The 18,822-nt window shown below is 35.0% G+C and overlaps 1 protein-coding gene across 1 annotated transcript in view; it reads right to left on the reverse strand.

The window, feature by feature from the left end:
- LOC123907857 (serine/threonine-protein kinase TOR) overlaps window positions 1-16,161 on the reverse strand; it is a 29,922-nt gene extending 13,761 nt beyond the window's left edge. The window contains exons 1-32 of the mRNA XM_045958275.1: window positions 15,601-16,161; window positions 15,169-15,507; window positions 15,009-15,083; window positions 14,633-14,805; window positions 13,685-13,783; window positions 12,136-12,295; window positions 11,874-12,017; window positions 11,538-11,707; window positions 11,258-11,459; window positions 10,938-11,132; window positions 10,506-10,658; window positions 9,749-9,870; window positions 9,359-9,458; window positions 9,191-9,277; window positions 8,927-9,057; window positions 8,508-8,610; window positions 8,246-8,428; window positions 8,068-8,160; window positions 7,395-7,430; window positions 7,137-7,235; window positions 6,938-7,036; window positions 6,687-6,849; window positions 5,717-5,841; window positions 5,521-5,573; window positions 4,480-4,603; window positions 4,206-4,388; window positions 3,139-3,291; window positions 2,900-3,052; window positions 1,218-1,289; window positions 912-1,046; window positions 738-799; window positions 571-668 (exon numbers count right to left, since the gene is read on the reverse strand). Coding sequence (XP_045814231.1) covers window positions 571-668; window positions 738-799; window positions 912-1,046; window positions 1,218-1,289; window positions 2,900-3,052; window positions 3,139-3,291; window positions 4,206-4,388; window positions 4,480-4,603; window positions 5,521-5,573; window positions 5,717-5,841; window positions 6,687-6,849; window positions 6,938-7,036; window positions 7,137-7,235; window positions 7,395-7,430; window positions 8,068-8,160; window positions 8,246-8,428; window positions 8,508-8,610; window positions 8,927-9,057; window positions 9,191-9,277; window positions 9,359-9,458; window positions 9,749-9,870; window positions 10,506-10,658; window positions 10,938-11,132; window positions 11,258-11,459; window positions 11,538-11,707; window positions 11,874-12,017; window positions 12,136-12,295; window positions 13,685-13,783; window positions 14,633-14,805; window positions 15,009-15,083; window positions 15,169-15,507; window positions 15,601-15,726 — 4,210 coding nt within the window. The 5' untranslated portion in view covers window positions 15,727-16,161. The remainder of the gene's footprint in view (window positions 1-570; window positions 669-737; window positions 800-911; window positions 1,047-1,217; window positions 1,290-2,899; window positions 3,053-3,138; window positions 3,292-4,205; window positions 4,389-4,479; window positions 4,604-5,520; window positions 5,574-5,716; window positions 5,842-6,686; window positions 6,850-6,937; window positions 7,037-7,136; window positions 7,236-7,394; window positions 7,431-8,067; window positions 8,161-8,245; window positions 8,429-8,507; window positions 8,611-8,926; window positions 9,058-9,190; window positions 9,278-9,358; window positions 9,459-9,748; window positions 9,871-10,505; window positions 10,659-10,937; window positions 11,133-11,257; window positions 11,460-11,537; window positions 11,708-11,873; window positions 12,018-12,135; window positions 12,296-13,684; window positions 13,784-14,632; window positions 14,806-15,008; window positions 15,084-15,168; window positions 15,508-15,600) is intronic.
- Window positions 16,162-18,822: the final 2,661 nt, after the last annotated feature.

Raw genomic sequence — 18,822 nt, forward strand, 5'->3', positions numbered from 1 at the left:
ATGCAGGGTTAATAAATTCCCATTGCAAGAGATGCTATGTGATCACATTAGGGAGGACACATATGAGAGATACTAGTCGATTTTTGTTGGTTCATGAAATGGTATGAAAGAATCAATGATCAAGTCCGCCAACAGCTTGATAGAGCTCAGTATCTTTAATGGAAATAACTAGGGAGGAATTCCCAAATTACAGAATGAATTGCAGAACTTCAAGGGTCTGCACCTCCCAAAAGCCCCAATTTGCTCAAATAACTAGGCAGCTCTCTCTCTCTCTTTCTCTCAATCTCCCCCTCTTATTTGTAGGAAACATCCATTGTTTCACCCAACAATCAAAGTTCCATTTTTCTCACCACCACACCCAAACAATACTCTAATTAAAAACAAGATCTTGGTACCTATGCATTGTCCACACCCAAGATCAAAGGGAACTCGCAAAACATGAAATAAATATTACCTCAATTATCAGAGATTGCAGTATTCTCATACCCATGGCTTACAACCAAAATTGGTGCACGTCGAAATAACTCAAACTAAGAAAGTTAGAATGAAAGTGAAGTCACGATTACAGACCTAAAGTAGTTTCCAACACAAGTTGTGCACTTGTTACTTGAGACGCCTTTGCAGTATATGCCTTGAGGGCATCATCCCATCGCTGCAGTTTCTCATACCTAATGTATATTATACAATAAGTAACTAATATTCTCAATAGTGTTCTAGAGATATAGACCAAACATTACCATGACTCCTTAAGTTGAAATTCTAGATGTTGTTGAGCATAGGTCAATACTCCAACAGCAGCCTACAAAAGTGAATGTTTGATGTTTGATTGAAATACAGAGATAGCAAAGTCAAAACTATGAGAGTAGCAGCCAACTGGTAAACTTGAGAAGAAACTAATTTTAAAAACAAACCTCGTGTTGGTGCAATTGGTTGTTTATGTGAATAAGAGCTTCAACTACGGAAACTGGGTTAGCATCCATCTTGGTACAACGAGCCCCTTCAAATTCCATTTCTTTATAGTGCAAGGCTTTTGCAAATGCACGACACTATAGTTCAATATAAAAGATTAACATTGCATGGAAAAGATAAGCGAAGTCAGGAAAATATCCAACACAACAGGGTTAAAACGTTCAAAAGAAAATCTTGTGCTAAAGGACATGCATGCATGCACGCAGACACAAACACACCCAACGACAGTTAATAAAAAAGGGCAGGACCTTCTCTGCAAGAGCGCCAAGAAGGCGAATGTCAATAGGAAGAGGTTTCTCATCATGTTCCATGAACTCGGCCTACAGATACAATTAACAAAAGCAAGTGAGTGTAACTTCCAAAAATAGAAAAATGTCAGTATTGTCTCTCTCCGTGCATCTTTAAACTCTCAATATGAATAATTTATGACTAAATGTCTAACCAGTGTTTCCCAAAAACCCAAACATGAACGATATAATTTCCAAATAGCAGCAAGTTTGGCTTAATAAATGCTTGAAAAAAGATCCCTCTAGGACCAAAACATTGAATTTATTTTCTAAAAAACAGAGACAATACACAACAACAAAGACAACAACCAAAACATTGACCAATAGATGTGGTCAGCTACAAGACAAAACAAAACACTTGTATTCAATGCGCAAATCTAAGACTTTCTGACAGTTTCAGGGAGTCTATTGGTCTCCCCACAACTCTAACTATAAGATCACCAACCTCCACTCCATCTAATCTACTACTTTTACTAGACTGAAGATGATTTTATTGGTTTCTTGCATGGCTAAATAACTGTTGGTGAGATTTACCATCTGTTCTTCAACAGGGGGTCTATGCATGGTGTGACAGCCTTTATTACCTCGATTCTCCGTGATTGCAGTATCTCCCCATACCCATAGCTTATCAGGTAGCATGCCGAAATCGGTACATTCAAATAAGAAAGTCAGGATGAAAGTGAAGTCATGATTACAATTTACAGACCTAGAGTGGTTTCAACCACAAGATGTGCCCTTGTTACTTGAGAAAAGGGTCAGCCAATTATAGGCCTATGACAGAACCAACTGGTATTATAATTATATTGGGAAAGAAATCCCATTTGTTACAGAACAATGGTAGCACACCCAGGGTCTGCCTTAACTCCAAATGCCAAAAAGCCATGTGCCTCTCAAATGAAATGACAAGATACATATTCTCTGACCTCTATTTATAGGCAACGTGCCTTATTTTTTTCTACTAGGTCTTATTAAATAATAACCAACATAACTCCTATCAATACTCCCCTCCTAAATATTCAACTTGTCCTCAAGGTGAAGGATTATGTAAATACTGAAACTGTTGAATCCAAAACTTCTCACTTCCCTCTCCTTCCTATTTATTACATCTGCTGGTTAGTTACAAATGCAAGCTCATCACTAGTCAGTTGAATCCCTTTGTACATTGTCTGCTACATTCCCCTCTAAAGCAATCACCTTATCCTCAAGGTCAAAATGTGAAAAGCAGTTGTAAGTCTGAATTGGGAGAGGTTCAGGGGTCTCTCGATCGAACGACCGCTTGTATCATTCTTCCTTACTGTAGGTAGTCCTACCTTGCATATCCAAAATATTTGCAAGGGCTGATCAAGATATATATATATAGAGATCAGAGTATATGATACGGAAAAAAAACTATATTTAGCAACAGCAAATATCCACCAATGTGTGAATATATTTTTCAAATTGTAATATCAAAAGCAACAAGTAGCTGCAAACAGTAACACAATTACTTTACTATCTAAATTGCCTGCTGTACAAGATAACTTTCACCTTTGGTAATTTTAAACAAGATATCCCCAACCAGTATTCTTTAGGGAGAAATTAAAGAAAAAATAGCATCGCTCACGTTTAAGATTCAATATAATCACAAAGATGAGAATCTGTACCAAGTTGAGAAGAGTTGCCAAAATTTCCGGAGGAATATGTGGAGATGAAAATGCCATCTCCAGATTTCGAACCATATGTCTCTGAGTAGCCTCGTTCAGCTGTGCCCAACAGCTGACAAATCCAGCTGCAAACAATTCTCTCCCAATAAAAGGCTGCAAAACCCAGTGAAAATGAAAATCAGATAAAAAAACAAAACAACGCCCATGCTAAAATGAATGATACAAATATCCTATGAAACCTGCAACTGTGCAAGCCTAGCACAGGTTCTTAAGGCTGGAGAAGGAGATTCCTTTAGAAGTTGAATGCTAAAATGCCGCATCCATTCTGCCCAATCTTCCCTTGTACTTCGCTGAGAAGCCTCCCCAGCAGATCGTAATCGACTATCATTAACCTATATGAGAATTTTCAAGCCATCAATAAAAAAAGATGAGCGCTAGCAACACACTCTCTATCACACACACACACTATCTTTAATTGGTTAAAATTTATACGGACCCCGCCAAATCATGTGGATCCCATATCAATTTGGTGGGACATATATGAATTTTAACAAATAAAATAGTGTATTGAAATGTGTGTTGCTAGCATTATCCATGAAAAAAGTACAGAGATTCTAAACCACATTTTATGTAGATCTTATTTCTAGATCACATTTACCCGCACTCCAAAGTCTAAACTAGTTTCAAAGGTATCCTCTAATGTGTAATCCTTCATTAAGACAATGGTGCAAATTAAACCTACATTTAGCAAATGATTTGTTGCAGATCCTCCTTGAGAATTTTTTTAAAAACAGTTGTATATCCATTTAAGTGGGACACGCCTAGCACATAGTTTTATGCTGTTGGTTTATTTCTCCCATCACACATCAATGTTTCTTAAAAGTCAACGGTTGGATCAACATTTCGGAGTCTTAATTATACTCCTCTTTATTACTGGCAGAAAGAGTGCACAGTTTCTCACATCACAAGAACCACACAATGTATTATTGATTATCCTTCAATAATTAATTGAAGTACTGACATGGTTAGCTTCTTAATTCGATTAGGATTACAAATCTAGTTTTAGAGTAAACAAGTTTCAGTACTTAGTCTTTTGGAACATCATGATAAAAACCATGATGATAATTCAAAGTCACATTCTTTGTTTTACCTGTCTAAAACCCTATAACTTCAACAACCAACTTTCTTAGATCAGTTTATATTTTCATTCAAAGCCAATGAAAATAAGCTCAGTAGATATATTCCTCAATGGCCCAAGGCAACAATAAAAGGATAAAAATATTTACAACTCATCACAAGAGCATACCTGATGACCTTTGAGTTTGTGAGCATCAGATCCAGCTTCATAAGGATCATTCTCCGCATCATCTAACGGATCACTAATAACCTCAACAGGAAGTCGTCGGTTCAGTCTTTGAGCAGCTGTGGTCCCAAGGATTAGTGGCTCGCGTCTCTGTAAACGCCCTTCAATCTCCTCAAATTCCTTGTGCTGTTGCAATATATCACTTTTAGAACTTTTAGGACAGATTAAAGACATTCGGGGGGGGGGGGAGTAGTGGGGATTAAGAGGGGGGAAAAACCTGCAAGTGATATTTTCGAAGAAGTTTATGTATTGATGGTATGAAAATCTTGAAATCCTCGCCAAGCGCATGAGCCAAACAACAAAGTGCATCCACAGCATCCTTCCGGAGCTCATCATTTTTCCTGTAAATTTGAAGTACAGTTGATAGACATCACCAAGTCAGCTAACAAAGAATGCAACTGACGATAAGAACAAGAACTAAAGGAGAAAATTACGGAACTCCAGTGACATTAGGAAAACTAAAAATAGTATTAACGCCCCTGGTTTAACGGCAAATATCAATTACATAAATAGGGACGACAAAAATTTCAAAATTCAAGGAAGACAACATGTGATATAGAACACGAACAAAGAAGCAAGGAACAAACTCAAAAAATTTAATGCCCAGTATTACGAGCAGCTATAGTCCTTAAGATAGATAACATGGCTTCTATAGCTTACTCAACAGACTTTAAAATCTATAAAGACAAGCAACACAAACTTAAAACTCAAGGAAAGCTAATATGCAATAAGAGATCAAACACATTCAGCAAGGGATATGATATGCCTGCGGGAAAAACCCAAATTCCAAAATTATTGATGATTAATCCCTAAATCCTCAATTGCATATCCTTAGTTCCAATTTACTATTGCCTTTATACAAAATTAATTATAAATATTATCTCCCCAAAATGCATCACTCTCCCTACATCGGAGAACAAGCTGTCAAGCAGTTTTAGCAATTCCTTTAAGAATAACCCATGACTTGATTAAAATACTAAGATTGAAGAAGACACTGAGAAGCTGCACCATAAGATAGTTCCACCAATAATTCAGAATAAACTTCTGTGTAAGGACTTCATGGATCTGCATACTTCTGCTTCACAATTTACTTTGGCATAAATCTCTCAATAATCATTATCATTACTCACATTTAGAAACAAATATTTCCTTAACTAACATTAACTTGAAAGTTTAAACATCAAGTCAAAAGAATTGAAAGGTGAAAGGACAATGTGCTCGGCAATATATTTTGAATTATTAGAAATTGCAGACTCACCCATCCAAAACTAACTTCAAGTGATGAACAAGAGAGGATATGTGACCAGTGACCTGATGACAAAAGGGAAAAGGGCCAAGTATCAGACTAAAACCATAAATATCAAACAAAAAAAAAACAAAAATATCATGCTAGTAAGCATAAACAAATCCAATTTAAAAGAAATGGGAAAATAGAAGCAAGCTCGGTAACCAACCTGCACACGAGGGATCAATCTTGTCAAAGTTTTAATTGCAGCACGTCTTATGTCAACTGAGATATCCACTTTAAACAAACGAATCAGAGCAGGAAGAAGTAGATGCATATGCTCATCCAAAGTCCCTGCATAACCAGGAAGAATATTGTCAGTTTGCCATTTCTAGCAGTGATATCAAATAGTGGAAGTCCAAAAATCTGAGCAGATAGTGTTGCAGGCATATAGCGGAAGCCGCATAACAGTTGAAGTGGCAAAACTATAAGATTATGTATATTGATAAAGAAAAAACATCAATGTAAAAGTACAAGAGGTACTCAACCCACCCCTGTAGGAAGAGTACATATTCGTACTCGAACCAGACAAACAAGGCCAAAATATGATTGCAACCAAAAAACTATGTTCCTTTTAGGCCAAAATAGGAATAAAGTCAATTATTATATATTAAAGAAAAGGTACACTGCATACAAATGAAAAGGAATGGAGGCAGAGCGTAGCTTATATATTGAAAATACTCACTGACTCTTCAGTATTTCTATTAGGAAAATAGATCAAGTTTGGGACAAACGTGGATTTTTTATTCTATAGGCGCTGCTACTTGATAATTTGACAATACTGATTTCTAGCCACAGCAACCACTTAAGGTACGATAATGATATCATTTTATATTGTAAAAGCAATATTACCCCCATGAAACAAAAAATATTTAACCTTTTTTACCATTGGAGGCACCCTTTTCTTTCTTTTGAATTTCAGGTTTATATTTTAAAATTTACAGGTCACATACACCACTCCATTAGCAATTTAAAAATAATTGTTACAGTGTGATTTACACAATCTAAGTTTAAGAAGTTGATTGGTGGAATTGGATATACAAGGGGGTTAAGTTGCACATAATCAAAAGTCAAACTGGTATTTTGATATAGCACTTGAATAAAAATACGCACAGTATGCTACAGGAAAGAAAACAAACCACCAAAAACTTCTAGAGTATGGAGAATATCAAGAACATAAGTGTAGTCATTGATGCGTTCGGCATCACCGATTATCTGAATACATCTCGGCAGAATAACTGGAAGATATGTCCTAAACTCATCATTAAGAGCCAAGCAAAGCTGTTCTACCAGGTGAAGTACCTGTAACATTGAAGAAGAAACTAAATAAAAATCTTAAACCACAACTCTCGGTTTATTCTACCAAAATTAGAGAAGTTGCAACACTAACTGGATAGCCAAGGGTAGGACGAGGTTGTGCTGGAAGAGAGAATGCTGACCAAAATTCTGAAACTAAAGAAAGCAGATCTGGCAAATATTTTCGAATGTGCTGCACAATAACAACATAATTAGGCCAGTGGGAAGGAAAAAAACAGTGATCATACAAAATATCGGATGCATTTTGACATTTTGAGGACATTAAAATCTACCTGGCGCACAATTGACACCAGAGTTCCAAGCTTCCATGTTATGAAGTCCTTCAAACTATCTTCACATGTACGAACAGTGTGAAAGAGATCAGGCAAAACCTACCAGAAGGAGGGGCAAAACACATGGTATAATCAACAAAAACTATATCGACCACCCAAAGTATCCCATGTTAAGAAAATGAATTCAAATGTCATGAACTTCTTAGGCACTAAAACAGGGAAGTTAGATCCATCACAGATGTAAGTTTGAGGACTAACCTTTGGCAAGTATGGAACGCAGCCTAGTCCCATTGACTGACCTCACAAACAAAATTTCAATCATATTAGCAGTGGCTATCCATAATATATGGATTGTAAATCAGCAAATTCAACTAATCAAAAATAAAACTTAAATTGTTAATTAGTTTCAAAAATTGGATCAGGGTAAGGAAATCAAACTAACAAGATTGATTTTAATATTATTTCTACACGTCATCTTTTTATGTACAAAAGTATTTACATAATATAGATTAATCCCTATTTTCCTAAATTAAAGCTCTGTTACAACGGTACAAATATCAACCCCATAAAGGTGACTTGTAAGGTGAAGACTGCCCAAGTCTCATAAGAACTACATAGGACATATTCTAGTCAATGTGGAACTCTAAACAGTATCTAATTTATATTTCAAGTTTCCTCCAAAGAAGGTTCAAGCTCATGTCCTCCCAAAATTTCAAGTACGCCACTAGTTCTATCAAAATGAGTTACATTAACATACGTGCAGGGAGAGAAATAACATAAACAGAACAAAGTCAACAGCTACTTTGTCTTATTTTCCCTTATACAGAAGAGAACAAATCAGAAGGATTTAAATCCTTTCAAGCCCAAACAAAAAACAGGAGGGAAGAAAGAAGGAAACACAAAAGACAGTGCCTCTGTCATGGTTGCATACCTTGAATATGAACATCAGAGACCCGACGACCTTTAAGTGGTAACTAGCAAGTGACGGATCCCTCAAAATACGCATGAGAGAATTAATCGCAACCTTAAATGAAAAATAAAACATTATAAGTATCAATCATTACAAGAAAATTATAAATATTAACATGGAATAAATAGTAATATGCTACCGTGGAATAATGGTCATCTGATGAAGCAAAAGAAGGCCACAAGTCCGTGGGATATTCATCCATAGACTGAATCTGTTGACTTGAATCACAAGCAGGGCGTGAAACTTCCCCATGAGGCCCTGGCAGTGCTTTTTGATTTCGTTTATGCAAATGAGGATCCAAAGCACCCATTATACCAAGAACCTGGCAGAAACCAATTATAATTTAAATACCACATTTGTACCCATATCAGAAGATTACTTTAATTATTTCTCATAATCACCTTCAATACTTCGCGTCTGGTAGACCACACTAGCTCACCATTCAGTAATTTTAAGAGTAACCCAAGTAATTGTGGATACTCGTTATATGGAGTAATAACATACCTGCCAAAATAGTAAAACAAATTTGAACTACATTAATAGAGAAAACTGAGCATATAACTTGGATATCTGATTCAAACTTCATTTTATTCTTTCATATGATATCAGATTTTAGAAAATCACAAAAAAAAAAAAAATCAAAACTAAGTATGCAATTTAATCAATAAATGAAAAATGAATGTAAAAATTGCAAATAGATGCACCAATTTTGGAATAGGTTTAAACATTGTAAAAAAAAACCCAAAAAAGATATAAAGATGCAAAAAAGAAATGCATAAATATTTTATATATTAGTTAACAAAAACAAGCATATGCATACCCAGTGCTCTGAACAACTTGACCAAGGGTAGCAACAGCTATTTCACGTTTGGAGACAGCTGCTCCATCCAATAAAGCTTCAACAATTAAAGGCATAAGTTCAGGAATGTATTGCCTCATTGCAAAACCTCCCTAAACAAAACCATAACACAGCCCAAATTAGTCAGTTAACAATAAAAAATAATAATTGTTTACAATGGAGCTGAGGCTAGTGGCTTCAGTTAACAATAAATATAAAAAGTACAAAGAAGGAAAGTTTACTAACCACTCTGGCAAGATCCCCCACAGTTACAAGGACTCCACTTATAATTCCAATATTGGCACCAACATCAATAAGTCTGGCCACGAGTGCCTGATATAATTTGAAAATCATTAACAAGATACCAAACAAACTTAAACAAACAAGTATCTTTAATAACACAACAAGATAAACCTTATGGATTGGAGCAATGTATGGAAGTATTAGTCGTTCACAATTCCTTATCAAACAGCCAATTAACTTAGCACTTTCCTCCTTGCATTTACTATCCGCACTGCTGACACAGCAAGAGAATTAATATGGGCATTGGAATAGAAACGTTATTTGTTCTCCATTGCACCAGCTAACGATGAATCTTTTCATTAAAACTTCAAGAATAATGCTAGCAATACACTCTCTTAACACAGTTTTTAACACATTCTCTTTTATTGGTTAAAATTCATGTGGGTTACACTAAATTTATATGGGATTGACATGATTTAGTGGGACCCACATGAATTTTAACCAATGAAAAGGAGTGTGTTAAAAAGTTTGTTGTTAGCATTGCTCAATCTTCAAAGTTACCTTTGCCCCAAGTATGTCAACAACTGTATGAGATAACGACGAAGAGCTGGAAGAACATATGCAGGATTTTTCTCTGACAACCTTCCAGCCACAGAAATTGTGTACTCGCGAACATCAAAATCCTGCAGAATGATGTGCTACGATATCAACAAGATCTAACAAAATGGCACTCCAAGCACGAACTACAGGAAAATAAGTTCCTACTGTAAAGGAGCATATGATGATTTTGTCACAGAAAGGTAATAGGATCTCCAATCTGTTATACTTTTTTTAAATGAATGAATAACACAATTGTCAAAAAGCCAGGCACTTTGGAAATTAATTTTTGCCAAGTAGCCTAGTGGCTAGACTCACACACATTTAAATGTGGAGAAGTGGGGAATCCCGGGTTTGAACCCATGGTCCTGCATATAAACATCCTTGCAGTTATCAATTGAGTTGTACTAATGGGACGAATTAACTTAATAAATGAAGGAGAACATAAATTTCTCCATCATACACAACACAGTGCTCAACAAACCCGACAAAAAAGACCCCTAAAAGCAGTGTGCAGCATCAAGTATATTTGTGCAACAGTTATAAGTATAAGAGATAAATGTTACTTACACGACACCTAGCTATCCTACATTCTTAGATAATAGATAGAAAGTTAAAAACTGGTTGATCGAGCATAAGGAAGATCAAACAATAGCAAATCAAAATCTGAAGGCCATATAGCATGACATCTAACCAAAAAAGGTATCCAGTCTAATTCTACCTCATCGTTTAAAGCAGCAAATACTGCACTCAAATTGTCAGCCTGTGCCAAATACTCATCAAAACCTCTATCTCCGTGAACAGAAGTGAAGATAGAGTGGCGTACGGTAACATCAGCATCTGTAACAGCAGAAATGAGAAGCTTCTCCACAAGCTGCAGAAAATAAAATACCACAAAGATTACAACACGGGGATCACAATGCATCCACGTCGGAAGAACTGAAAGAGTGAAACTCATACAAAACAATAAACTCCGCAATATCACAAAGCACTCTAGTCGCTCTGCGTGTATTACAAAGAGGATTACTCTAAACCCTAAACCAAGCAACTCCAATTACAAAAAGGTTCTTAACATGGGATTTTAGAAATAAAAAATTTCAAGAACAAATAAATTGAAAAACTTATAAAAAATAAATATTGGTAAACACCAAACCTCCTCAACAAGACGACGGCGCTTCCCCCCTGAACGAGACAACCTGTTAGAACCAAAATGTGCACTCGCAATACCAGAGAAAGAAGTAGCAATTAATTTGCAACAACATAGAGCTGCATCTTTTCGTGTAGATCTATCCTCGTCATCCAAATAGACAACAACTGATTCCCTGGCAAACTCAAGTAGATCATGGCCCTATATCAACACAGTAAAATGGTGTTACAACCTCTAGCCATTTTCGGATGACTTAGGAATACCAAAAAAAGTGAGGCTGTTTTCATATGTGCCAGCAGTTCATACATAAAATGAGTATACAGAACCTTAAAGTTAAAGCGAGCAAGAGTCTGCAAAGCAAGTTGTATAAGAGCAGAACCACTAAGCTCTGAAACTTGCTGATTGACATTTATAATTGTTCCTCTACCAACGCTTTGTGCAGGCCTCCCAAGATAAGGGGATTTAGAAAGAACCATAGATATGCTGTCGAGCAACCGGTCTTGAATGGTTGGCATCAGAGATGGAATGCTGAATAACAAAGATAGAAAATACTTTTAAACTGTTCAATAGAAAGGTGAAAGACTCTGTTCAAAGCCAGCCACATACCTCATACTTATTTTCTCAAGAGTTTCCACAAGAACGGTCGAAAGACCAGCAGAAAACATAACATCCAGAAGTCCACGAATATGAGGTTCAGTAGTGGTCCCCATTGCTTTTGCAATATTTCCAACACAAGCCAATGCCTCAAGTGAAGGTTTACTCCTACGTGGAGCAATCTACATTTATAAAATGACTAAACTGTCAAAAGATGGCCTTGTCATGTGTTATAGAACAAAAAAAAATAACCAAGCACTCCTCTAAATAAGAAATGAAACATGCAGCAAGAGAAAGAAAAAAAATACGGCACAAGACAGACATCTGATAACAGATACCGTAACATACCGCCTCGCGTAAATGAGTAGTTATTGTCGGCAAATAATGGCTAAGTTCCCCGTCCAGTGCCAAAGCCATCTCTCCAAGAGCAATGAACCCACTATCACGATCTTGAGGAACTTTCAAGACGGAAAGAATATGATTCATGCATATCTGCAAGGAATTTCATTTCAATAGGCATTAAAGTAAAATTTTGAAATCACTCAAAATCCTTCATTCTCCTCCTCCCAGTTTAAAAAGCATAGTTAAGTAATAAGGCAAATCAACGTACTGTTAAATAGTTGGTAACAAAACGATCGCGCAGAAAATGTGCAATTCGAGGTAGCAACGAAGTTATGCTCAGGCGAACAAGCCGATCCCGGTGCTCTAGATATCTAAGAACTATTTCGGCAACTTCTCGGTATCTTGACATCATGAACTCACCGGTATTCCTTCACAACCATAATTAGTACCAAACCATTCAATTACAGATATAATGAGAAGATTAATAATTAGAATCTGACACTAATTTCATGATGATACATTTATTAAGTTAATTAAAAAGATAAACTGATTACGATAAACCAAATTTGACCTTATAGTACTTTGTTGATAACAGAAGCCCAATGGGCATAAACTCACCATTTAATTTCAATTATAAATGTATGTTGACAATGTTATGGCTAAGGCTCTGTTCGGAAAGTCTCACTCACTAGCTATGAGTATATTTGACTAGCTTATAAGCTTGTTAGACTAAAATAGAGGTGTTTCGTAAACTAGCCTATCTCACCTATATTGTAGCGTTTTTTCACTAGATCATAAGGTTTCTTCATACATTGTTTGAAGTAATATTTGAGGGAATAGTTTTTTCTCATTTTTACCTTAACTATTTTAATTAAAATTCTTTCTATACCACCCACCCAAAAAAACAAAAAATACTAATACTAAATCATTTCACTTACTAAAAATATATCAGAGTGAGAGTAAATTTTTAAACAAAAATTTAATTTAAATATGATACTAATTTTAAATAAGTATTAATAGCTTTGTCAAGAAAAAAAAAGTTTTTTTTTTTTTTGAAAACTTGGTATCCGGCCCTACGACCGACTAAATATTTAATAGCGGTAATTCCGGTAAATATTTGAAAGTATATAAACATTTTCTTAAATCTCTTTTTTTTTTTTTTTATCGCTTATCAGTTAATTCAGCCTAACATTTCAAATTCAATCACCTTGCTTATTTGTCCACTATAAACTCGTCTACTATTAGTTTACTGCTTCTTTTTGCAAACAGAGTCTAAACATGTTAAATTCAATAGAGTAATGAAACTGAATGGTAGGTGTCGATGATAACCAGATGCAAAGTGGCTCTTAAGTTTCGACAAAAGGTAAGGTAGTACGAGCGGTGGATTTATAGACCACAAGTTATCTCGATAATCAAATATTTCCGAGTTTGACAATCCATTATTGCCATATTTGGTCCATCTCGTCAAAGATTGATAGTCAATTATTAACAACTCCCATTATATTTTCATATTTATTTAGCATACATGTCTTGAAACATAGCTTTTCTAAAGCACGAGTCCTAAAGGACCGAGAGCTAGCAACAAACTACGTTGATTAGTATGGTGCTTAAACAAACCAGGCAACTACTTCCAAACCTGCAGACATTGTGAGTGTGGGTGTGTGTGGGTGGGTTTGGGTGTGTCTCTTTTTGTAAACAAACATATAATAATGCTCAATATAGGTGGACAAAATTTGTCAATATTCAAGAATGCTAGTTTTGAATAATTTATAAAACATCTACATATCAACAATGCAAATGATGAAAATTCTATTAACCTCAAAAGCTCTCCAACAGCAAGCAACGAACCGTGTATACTGTGCACTGGGGCATTTTTACCTAATCCATCCTGTGTAGCCTCAAACATTCGATAATACCTGCCATCAGATAGCAAATAAAGGATTTACTCTCTAATATTGATACATTGTGCAATAAATTATCAAAGAAATCTAAGCAAGCTGTAAGATAAAAGTCAACAGAAATCATACACCCAAAAGTAAATGACATAAATACTCCAATCAAACTCGATAATTCAACACCAACTTCATCACTCATTGATGTGGATTCAGGTAACCAAAGATATAACCATTCATTGCTCACAACAAGCCAAAACTATTATACTATTATTGCTATTCCATAGTACTATTATTATTGCTAAAAGCCCTGGCCATTATTTTTGCTCCCACCGTAGAGAACAATGACACAAAATAAAAAACCAAGTACGTTAGTGTCAAAGTTTGTCTCATTTATTACTTCATTACAGTGTTTGTTAAGTATAGTAAGGAACATCATTAAACACCCCCTAACATCACTGACAATAATATATAAACTTCCATTGGTATCAAGCTAGGATTATATAATCTAATAATCGGAATAAATCTGTAACATAACAGCATCAAGTAGAAACAAATGATAATAAAATGTGTTACATAACTATTGACAGTTTGGACAAGAACTTGAACTTATGTTCAGTGCTATGAGTCTATGCATTAGTTTATTATACTGAAATGTAAAGTAGCAGCAGGCAAGCCGTTGAGCTGTCTTTAGTTTACAACTACACATTCAACTTCTGATTGTTTAAACTAGTCTTTAGTGAGACTGTTTTCTCGTGTCCTTTAGTCTGGGTACAATAACTGTCACCAAAGTCAACATAGTCAACAAAATACTATTACTACCAACTTTACGTTTACGCCAGTTTATATGCTACTTAAAAAATAAGAACTAACCATTGCACACGCCATCGTGTCTCACGCTTTTCAATAACATTAAGACAGGCACGCAATGCCTCCACAGCACGCTCACGAACTGGCAAAGCTGGATCCCTCAAAGGAACCCAGATAGCATCAACAAATTCCGGTACATGGACATTGAAAACAGTTGAAGCATTTTCTGCCATTTCCTACAATGACCAAAATAAAAAGATAGTGCATTCATATTCTTAGAATAGTTCATTGCTGAAATAATTTCTTAATAAATAGTAAATTCCAAAAAATATGGAAAAAAAAAAAAACTATCCGACTAGAAAATGAATCCTAGGAATAATGAAACTTACTTTCAAAATTAATGAATTCACACAAAAAGTAGTAATAATATGAAACTTACTTTCAAAATTAAAACAGCAGCAAATCGCCGATACTCAACTCTCGGCCCTTCAAGCCAATCCAGTGCAATTTTAACCTGAAAACATAAGGAAAAAAAAATCAGAACAGGCATTCAACTCCGAGAGAAATAGCTTATAACGATAGCCAAAACGTGCAGTAACCTGGCGTTCAACTTCATCAGCAGTCATAGCTCCGCCAGCTCTAGCAAGATGACCAAGAACCCTACTAGCATGAACCAAAATATCAGGATCACGCTTGGCTTCAAAAACAGTCCTCATGTAACTGGAGAATCTGGACACCTTGGAACCATTCTCACCAACGGCCACATCAATCAACTCATCAATAGCTCTAAGAGCTCCAAGATTCTCAGCAACATCACTACTCTCTAAATGACTAGATATCTTATCATACAATTGATCCATAAATCGCGAAAAAGCTTCGCCACTAAGATCACGAGCTTCTTCTTCTAGATGCTTCTTAAAAGCTAAAGAAGCACCTTCCTAGAGAAAGGAAATTTAATCCGATTAAATAAATCAGCTCATGTTAAATTGAATTGCAGCAAGAAAATTAAGTGAAAGGAATAACAGTGTTACCTTAGGGTTGCCGCGGGTGCAGAGGTCGACGAGGATGCGATTGAGTGCATCACCGGGTCCGGCGGAGGGAGGACCAATATAACGGTGGGAGTGAGAGTGAGGGTGGGACTGAGACGCGGTCGCCATTTAATTGGCGAAATGAAAACCTAAACCCTAAAATAATCAATGCTGATTTGATGTGATGAATGATTTTAATTAATTAATTGATTAATATAAGTAAGTAACGGAAAGCAGAGAGAATCGATTTTTGAAAAGGAAATGAGCTAGGCATCGCATGTAGCCATGCCTCCTGGTTCTGTTATTCTGTGTTTCACAAAATCGCAACAAATTGTTTGTTTGTTTGTTAGAGATCATAAAAGTGAATTGCGTGTGTTTAACACGAACTTACTATCATGCCCTGACTTTCCTTTGATAGGACTATAAAGTCACCGGAGGATAAATCTTTTTAGCTGGGTTTTGTACTTTTCTTATTGCAACTCACAAAACAAAACATAATTAACTCGTTAAAATTTGCATTAGCATCTCCAAGGGTTTGGCTCCTCCTAGAAGGGGTTCAAGTTTATGATGGAACGGGTCGGTTGCTATAGATTATATTGAAACTTTGTTGTTACATATAAAATCTTATTGATCCAAAAATTCTTATTCTTCAATTAATTGAATACATCGTACACAAGACAACAACGAATAACTAAATAAACAACAAAAAGAGTGATATTTAGTATGTTTTGTCAAATTTGTATAGATCTAAATACAATAATATGTCAAATAAAAGAGAACTGAAAATATCAATCGTTAGTTAGTCCAGTGGTGATTGGCACTGGACTTGATAGGGAGAAACATTGTTTATTCACCCGACTGCAATCGGTCGGGGGTTGGAACCACTTTATGTCAGAACTGACCCCCGAACCATATTAGACGGTCAAGTGGGCCGGATACTAGTTTTGAAAGGAAAAAAAAAGAGTGAAAATTAAAAAATATCTAGAATATTAAAATATTTTTCACACTTCATTCATCAACATATTACAAGCTTATAAAATATAACATTTATCTTTTACATCAAATATGGTTAAAAACAACAAAATCAAAAGTAAAAGAGATTGAGAGAGTGGAAAAAAAATTAATTTGTGTTTTAATGGTTGTTCGCCGGTTACTAATAGATAGATTTTTACAACTTTTGATCCTAAATCCGACTCAGATCCAACCAGATGTTTTGATATTAACATGCAGTGAGAATTGTAATGACGTTTATTTTGAAACAATGTTTTTTATCTAAAGTGACATTTATTTTGAAAGAAATAATTTTTTTTGACTAAAAATAAAGGATATTCATTCATTCAAACTGATAGAGTGTAATACAAATTCAAATTTGCTAAAAACAAAAAGGATGAATCTGCAAACAAACTCACAGCATCCATGTTAATAGCATAAAACGGCAAATTACATAAGCCTACATATATGACTATATTGAAGTGTCTGGAATGTCCATGCCCCCAGATCTGTAGCGTTGATGACACAAAAGTTGACATTGGATAGATTTGTACTTGATCGGATCTAATCCTTCAACCTGAAACAAATGAACACCGCACAAAGACGGGAAAATAAAATACACCGCACAGAGACGGCACAACAAAATACACCGCACAAGGACGGGATAACAAATAACACAAAACCAAACAAATATGTGAAAAATCACACTTATTTAATAACGAGAAAGAAAAAACAATTTGGAGGGGTGATTTTAGGTCAAGATTTGACCTGAAATCACCCCTCTTTGATAAACTAAGAAGAAGAAAAAATGTGACGGCTAGGGTTAGAACTTAGGAGATGAGAAAATAAAAAATAAAAAAATTTAACATAGTGCAATCAACTTAAAAAAAAAAAAAAAAAAAAAAAAAACTTTTAGGTTTCGTCCTTAACTTATTTTGGGAAGTGGGAACATTGTTAACAACATCAGCATATGGGGTGTCTGCTTAGTCAAGTTAGTAGAAAATGTAACATAGTGCCCCATTTGTTGGCCCAAGATGTCCTGGGCTATGTTGATTCTATGAAAAAAAAAAATTCTACCCCAACCATCTTCATTCTACCCCAACATATTTTTAAAAATACCCAATATACCTTTATTAAAAATTAATATATTTTAATTTTTTTTTTTTTCATATTATACTGTTTCGGTAAGTATTCATTCCTGCAATCGGAGTCGGTAAGATTTTGGGTACTTATGTATGGTTTTGTCTAACATGCATGTTTTTCTTCATGTATAAGTAACTTAACACTATCAGAGCATTTACGATGGAAAAATCTATTTTTTGTTACTAATTAATCGGATCTCACTTATACATATAGTAACTTTTTTTTTACGGTACATATAGTAACTTAACTCTCTCTTAAAGTAACTTAACATTGTCTTAATAAACACTTAATCTCACAAACTCAACACTCCTAAAAATACACTGTTAGAGATCGTAGTTTGTGAACATTAATGTGTTTAATCGGACAATAAAACCAGTTTAATTGTACAACACTTAGGGGGAAAATGGCGGTACCGCGTGATCCATCTAGTTGTTACCATGGAGGATGAAAAAAGAAGAAAATAATTCACTCGACCTTTTCTCTAATTTTTTTTTTTTTTTTTTTTTTTTTTTTTTTTGGTCAGGTAGCCTAGTGGCTTGAAATTCCACCTTTAAAGATGGATAAGTGGAGTGTCCAGGGTTCGAACCCTAGCTCCTGCATATAAAATGCTGATGTCCCAACCAATTGAGCTAAGCTCATGGGGACCTTTTTCTCTAATTTTTATTATTTAGCTTTTATGTTAGTATTTAAACTGTAGGATTGATCAAATCTAACGGTACATATTTGATATAATTCATTGAAGTTGTTATTACTTCTTCCGGTCCTATATATAAGGAACACATTGAGAAAAATATATATACCATTCTAAAATGTTAGTACTCCTAATCTCGAATGTAAGCAACAAAAAAAAACATCATTTAAGAAAGTGGAGTAAATGATTAGATAAAGTATGTCATTTTTAATTTTATCCTTATTTTTTGTTTTAAATTAAATTACTATTTATTATGGGTAAAAGTGAAACTAAGGGTAAAATTAAAATATTGATGATAAACATAATCATTATAGTAGTTTTTGCTTATATTTGAGACTTCCAATTTTTTTGTTTTGTTGCGTATATATGAGACCGGAGGGAGTATGTGTTATTCCAAAACT

The sequence above is a fragment of the Trifolium pratense genome, linkage group LG2 (genome assembly GCF_020283565.1).
Source record: "Trifolium pratense cultivar HEN17-A07 linkage group LG2, ARS_RC_1.1, whole genome shotgun sequence".
Lineage (NCBI taxonomy): Eukaryota > Viridiplantae > Streptophyta > Magnoliopsida > Fabales > Fabaceae > Trifolium > Trifolium pratense.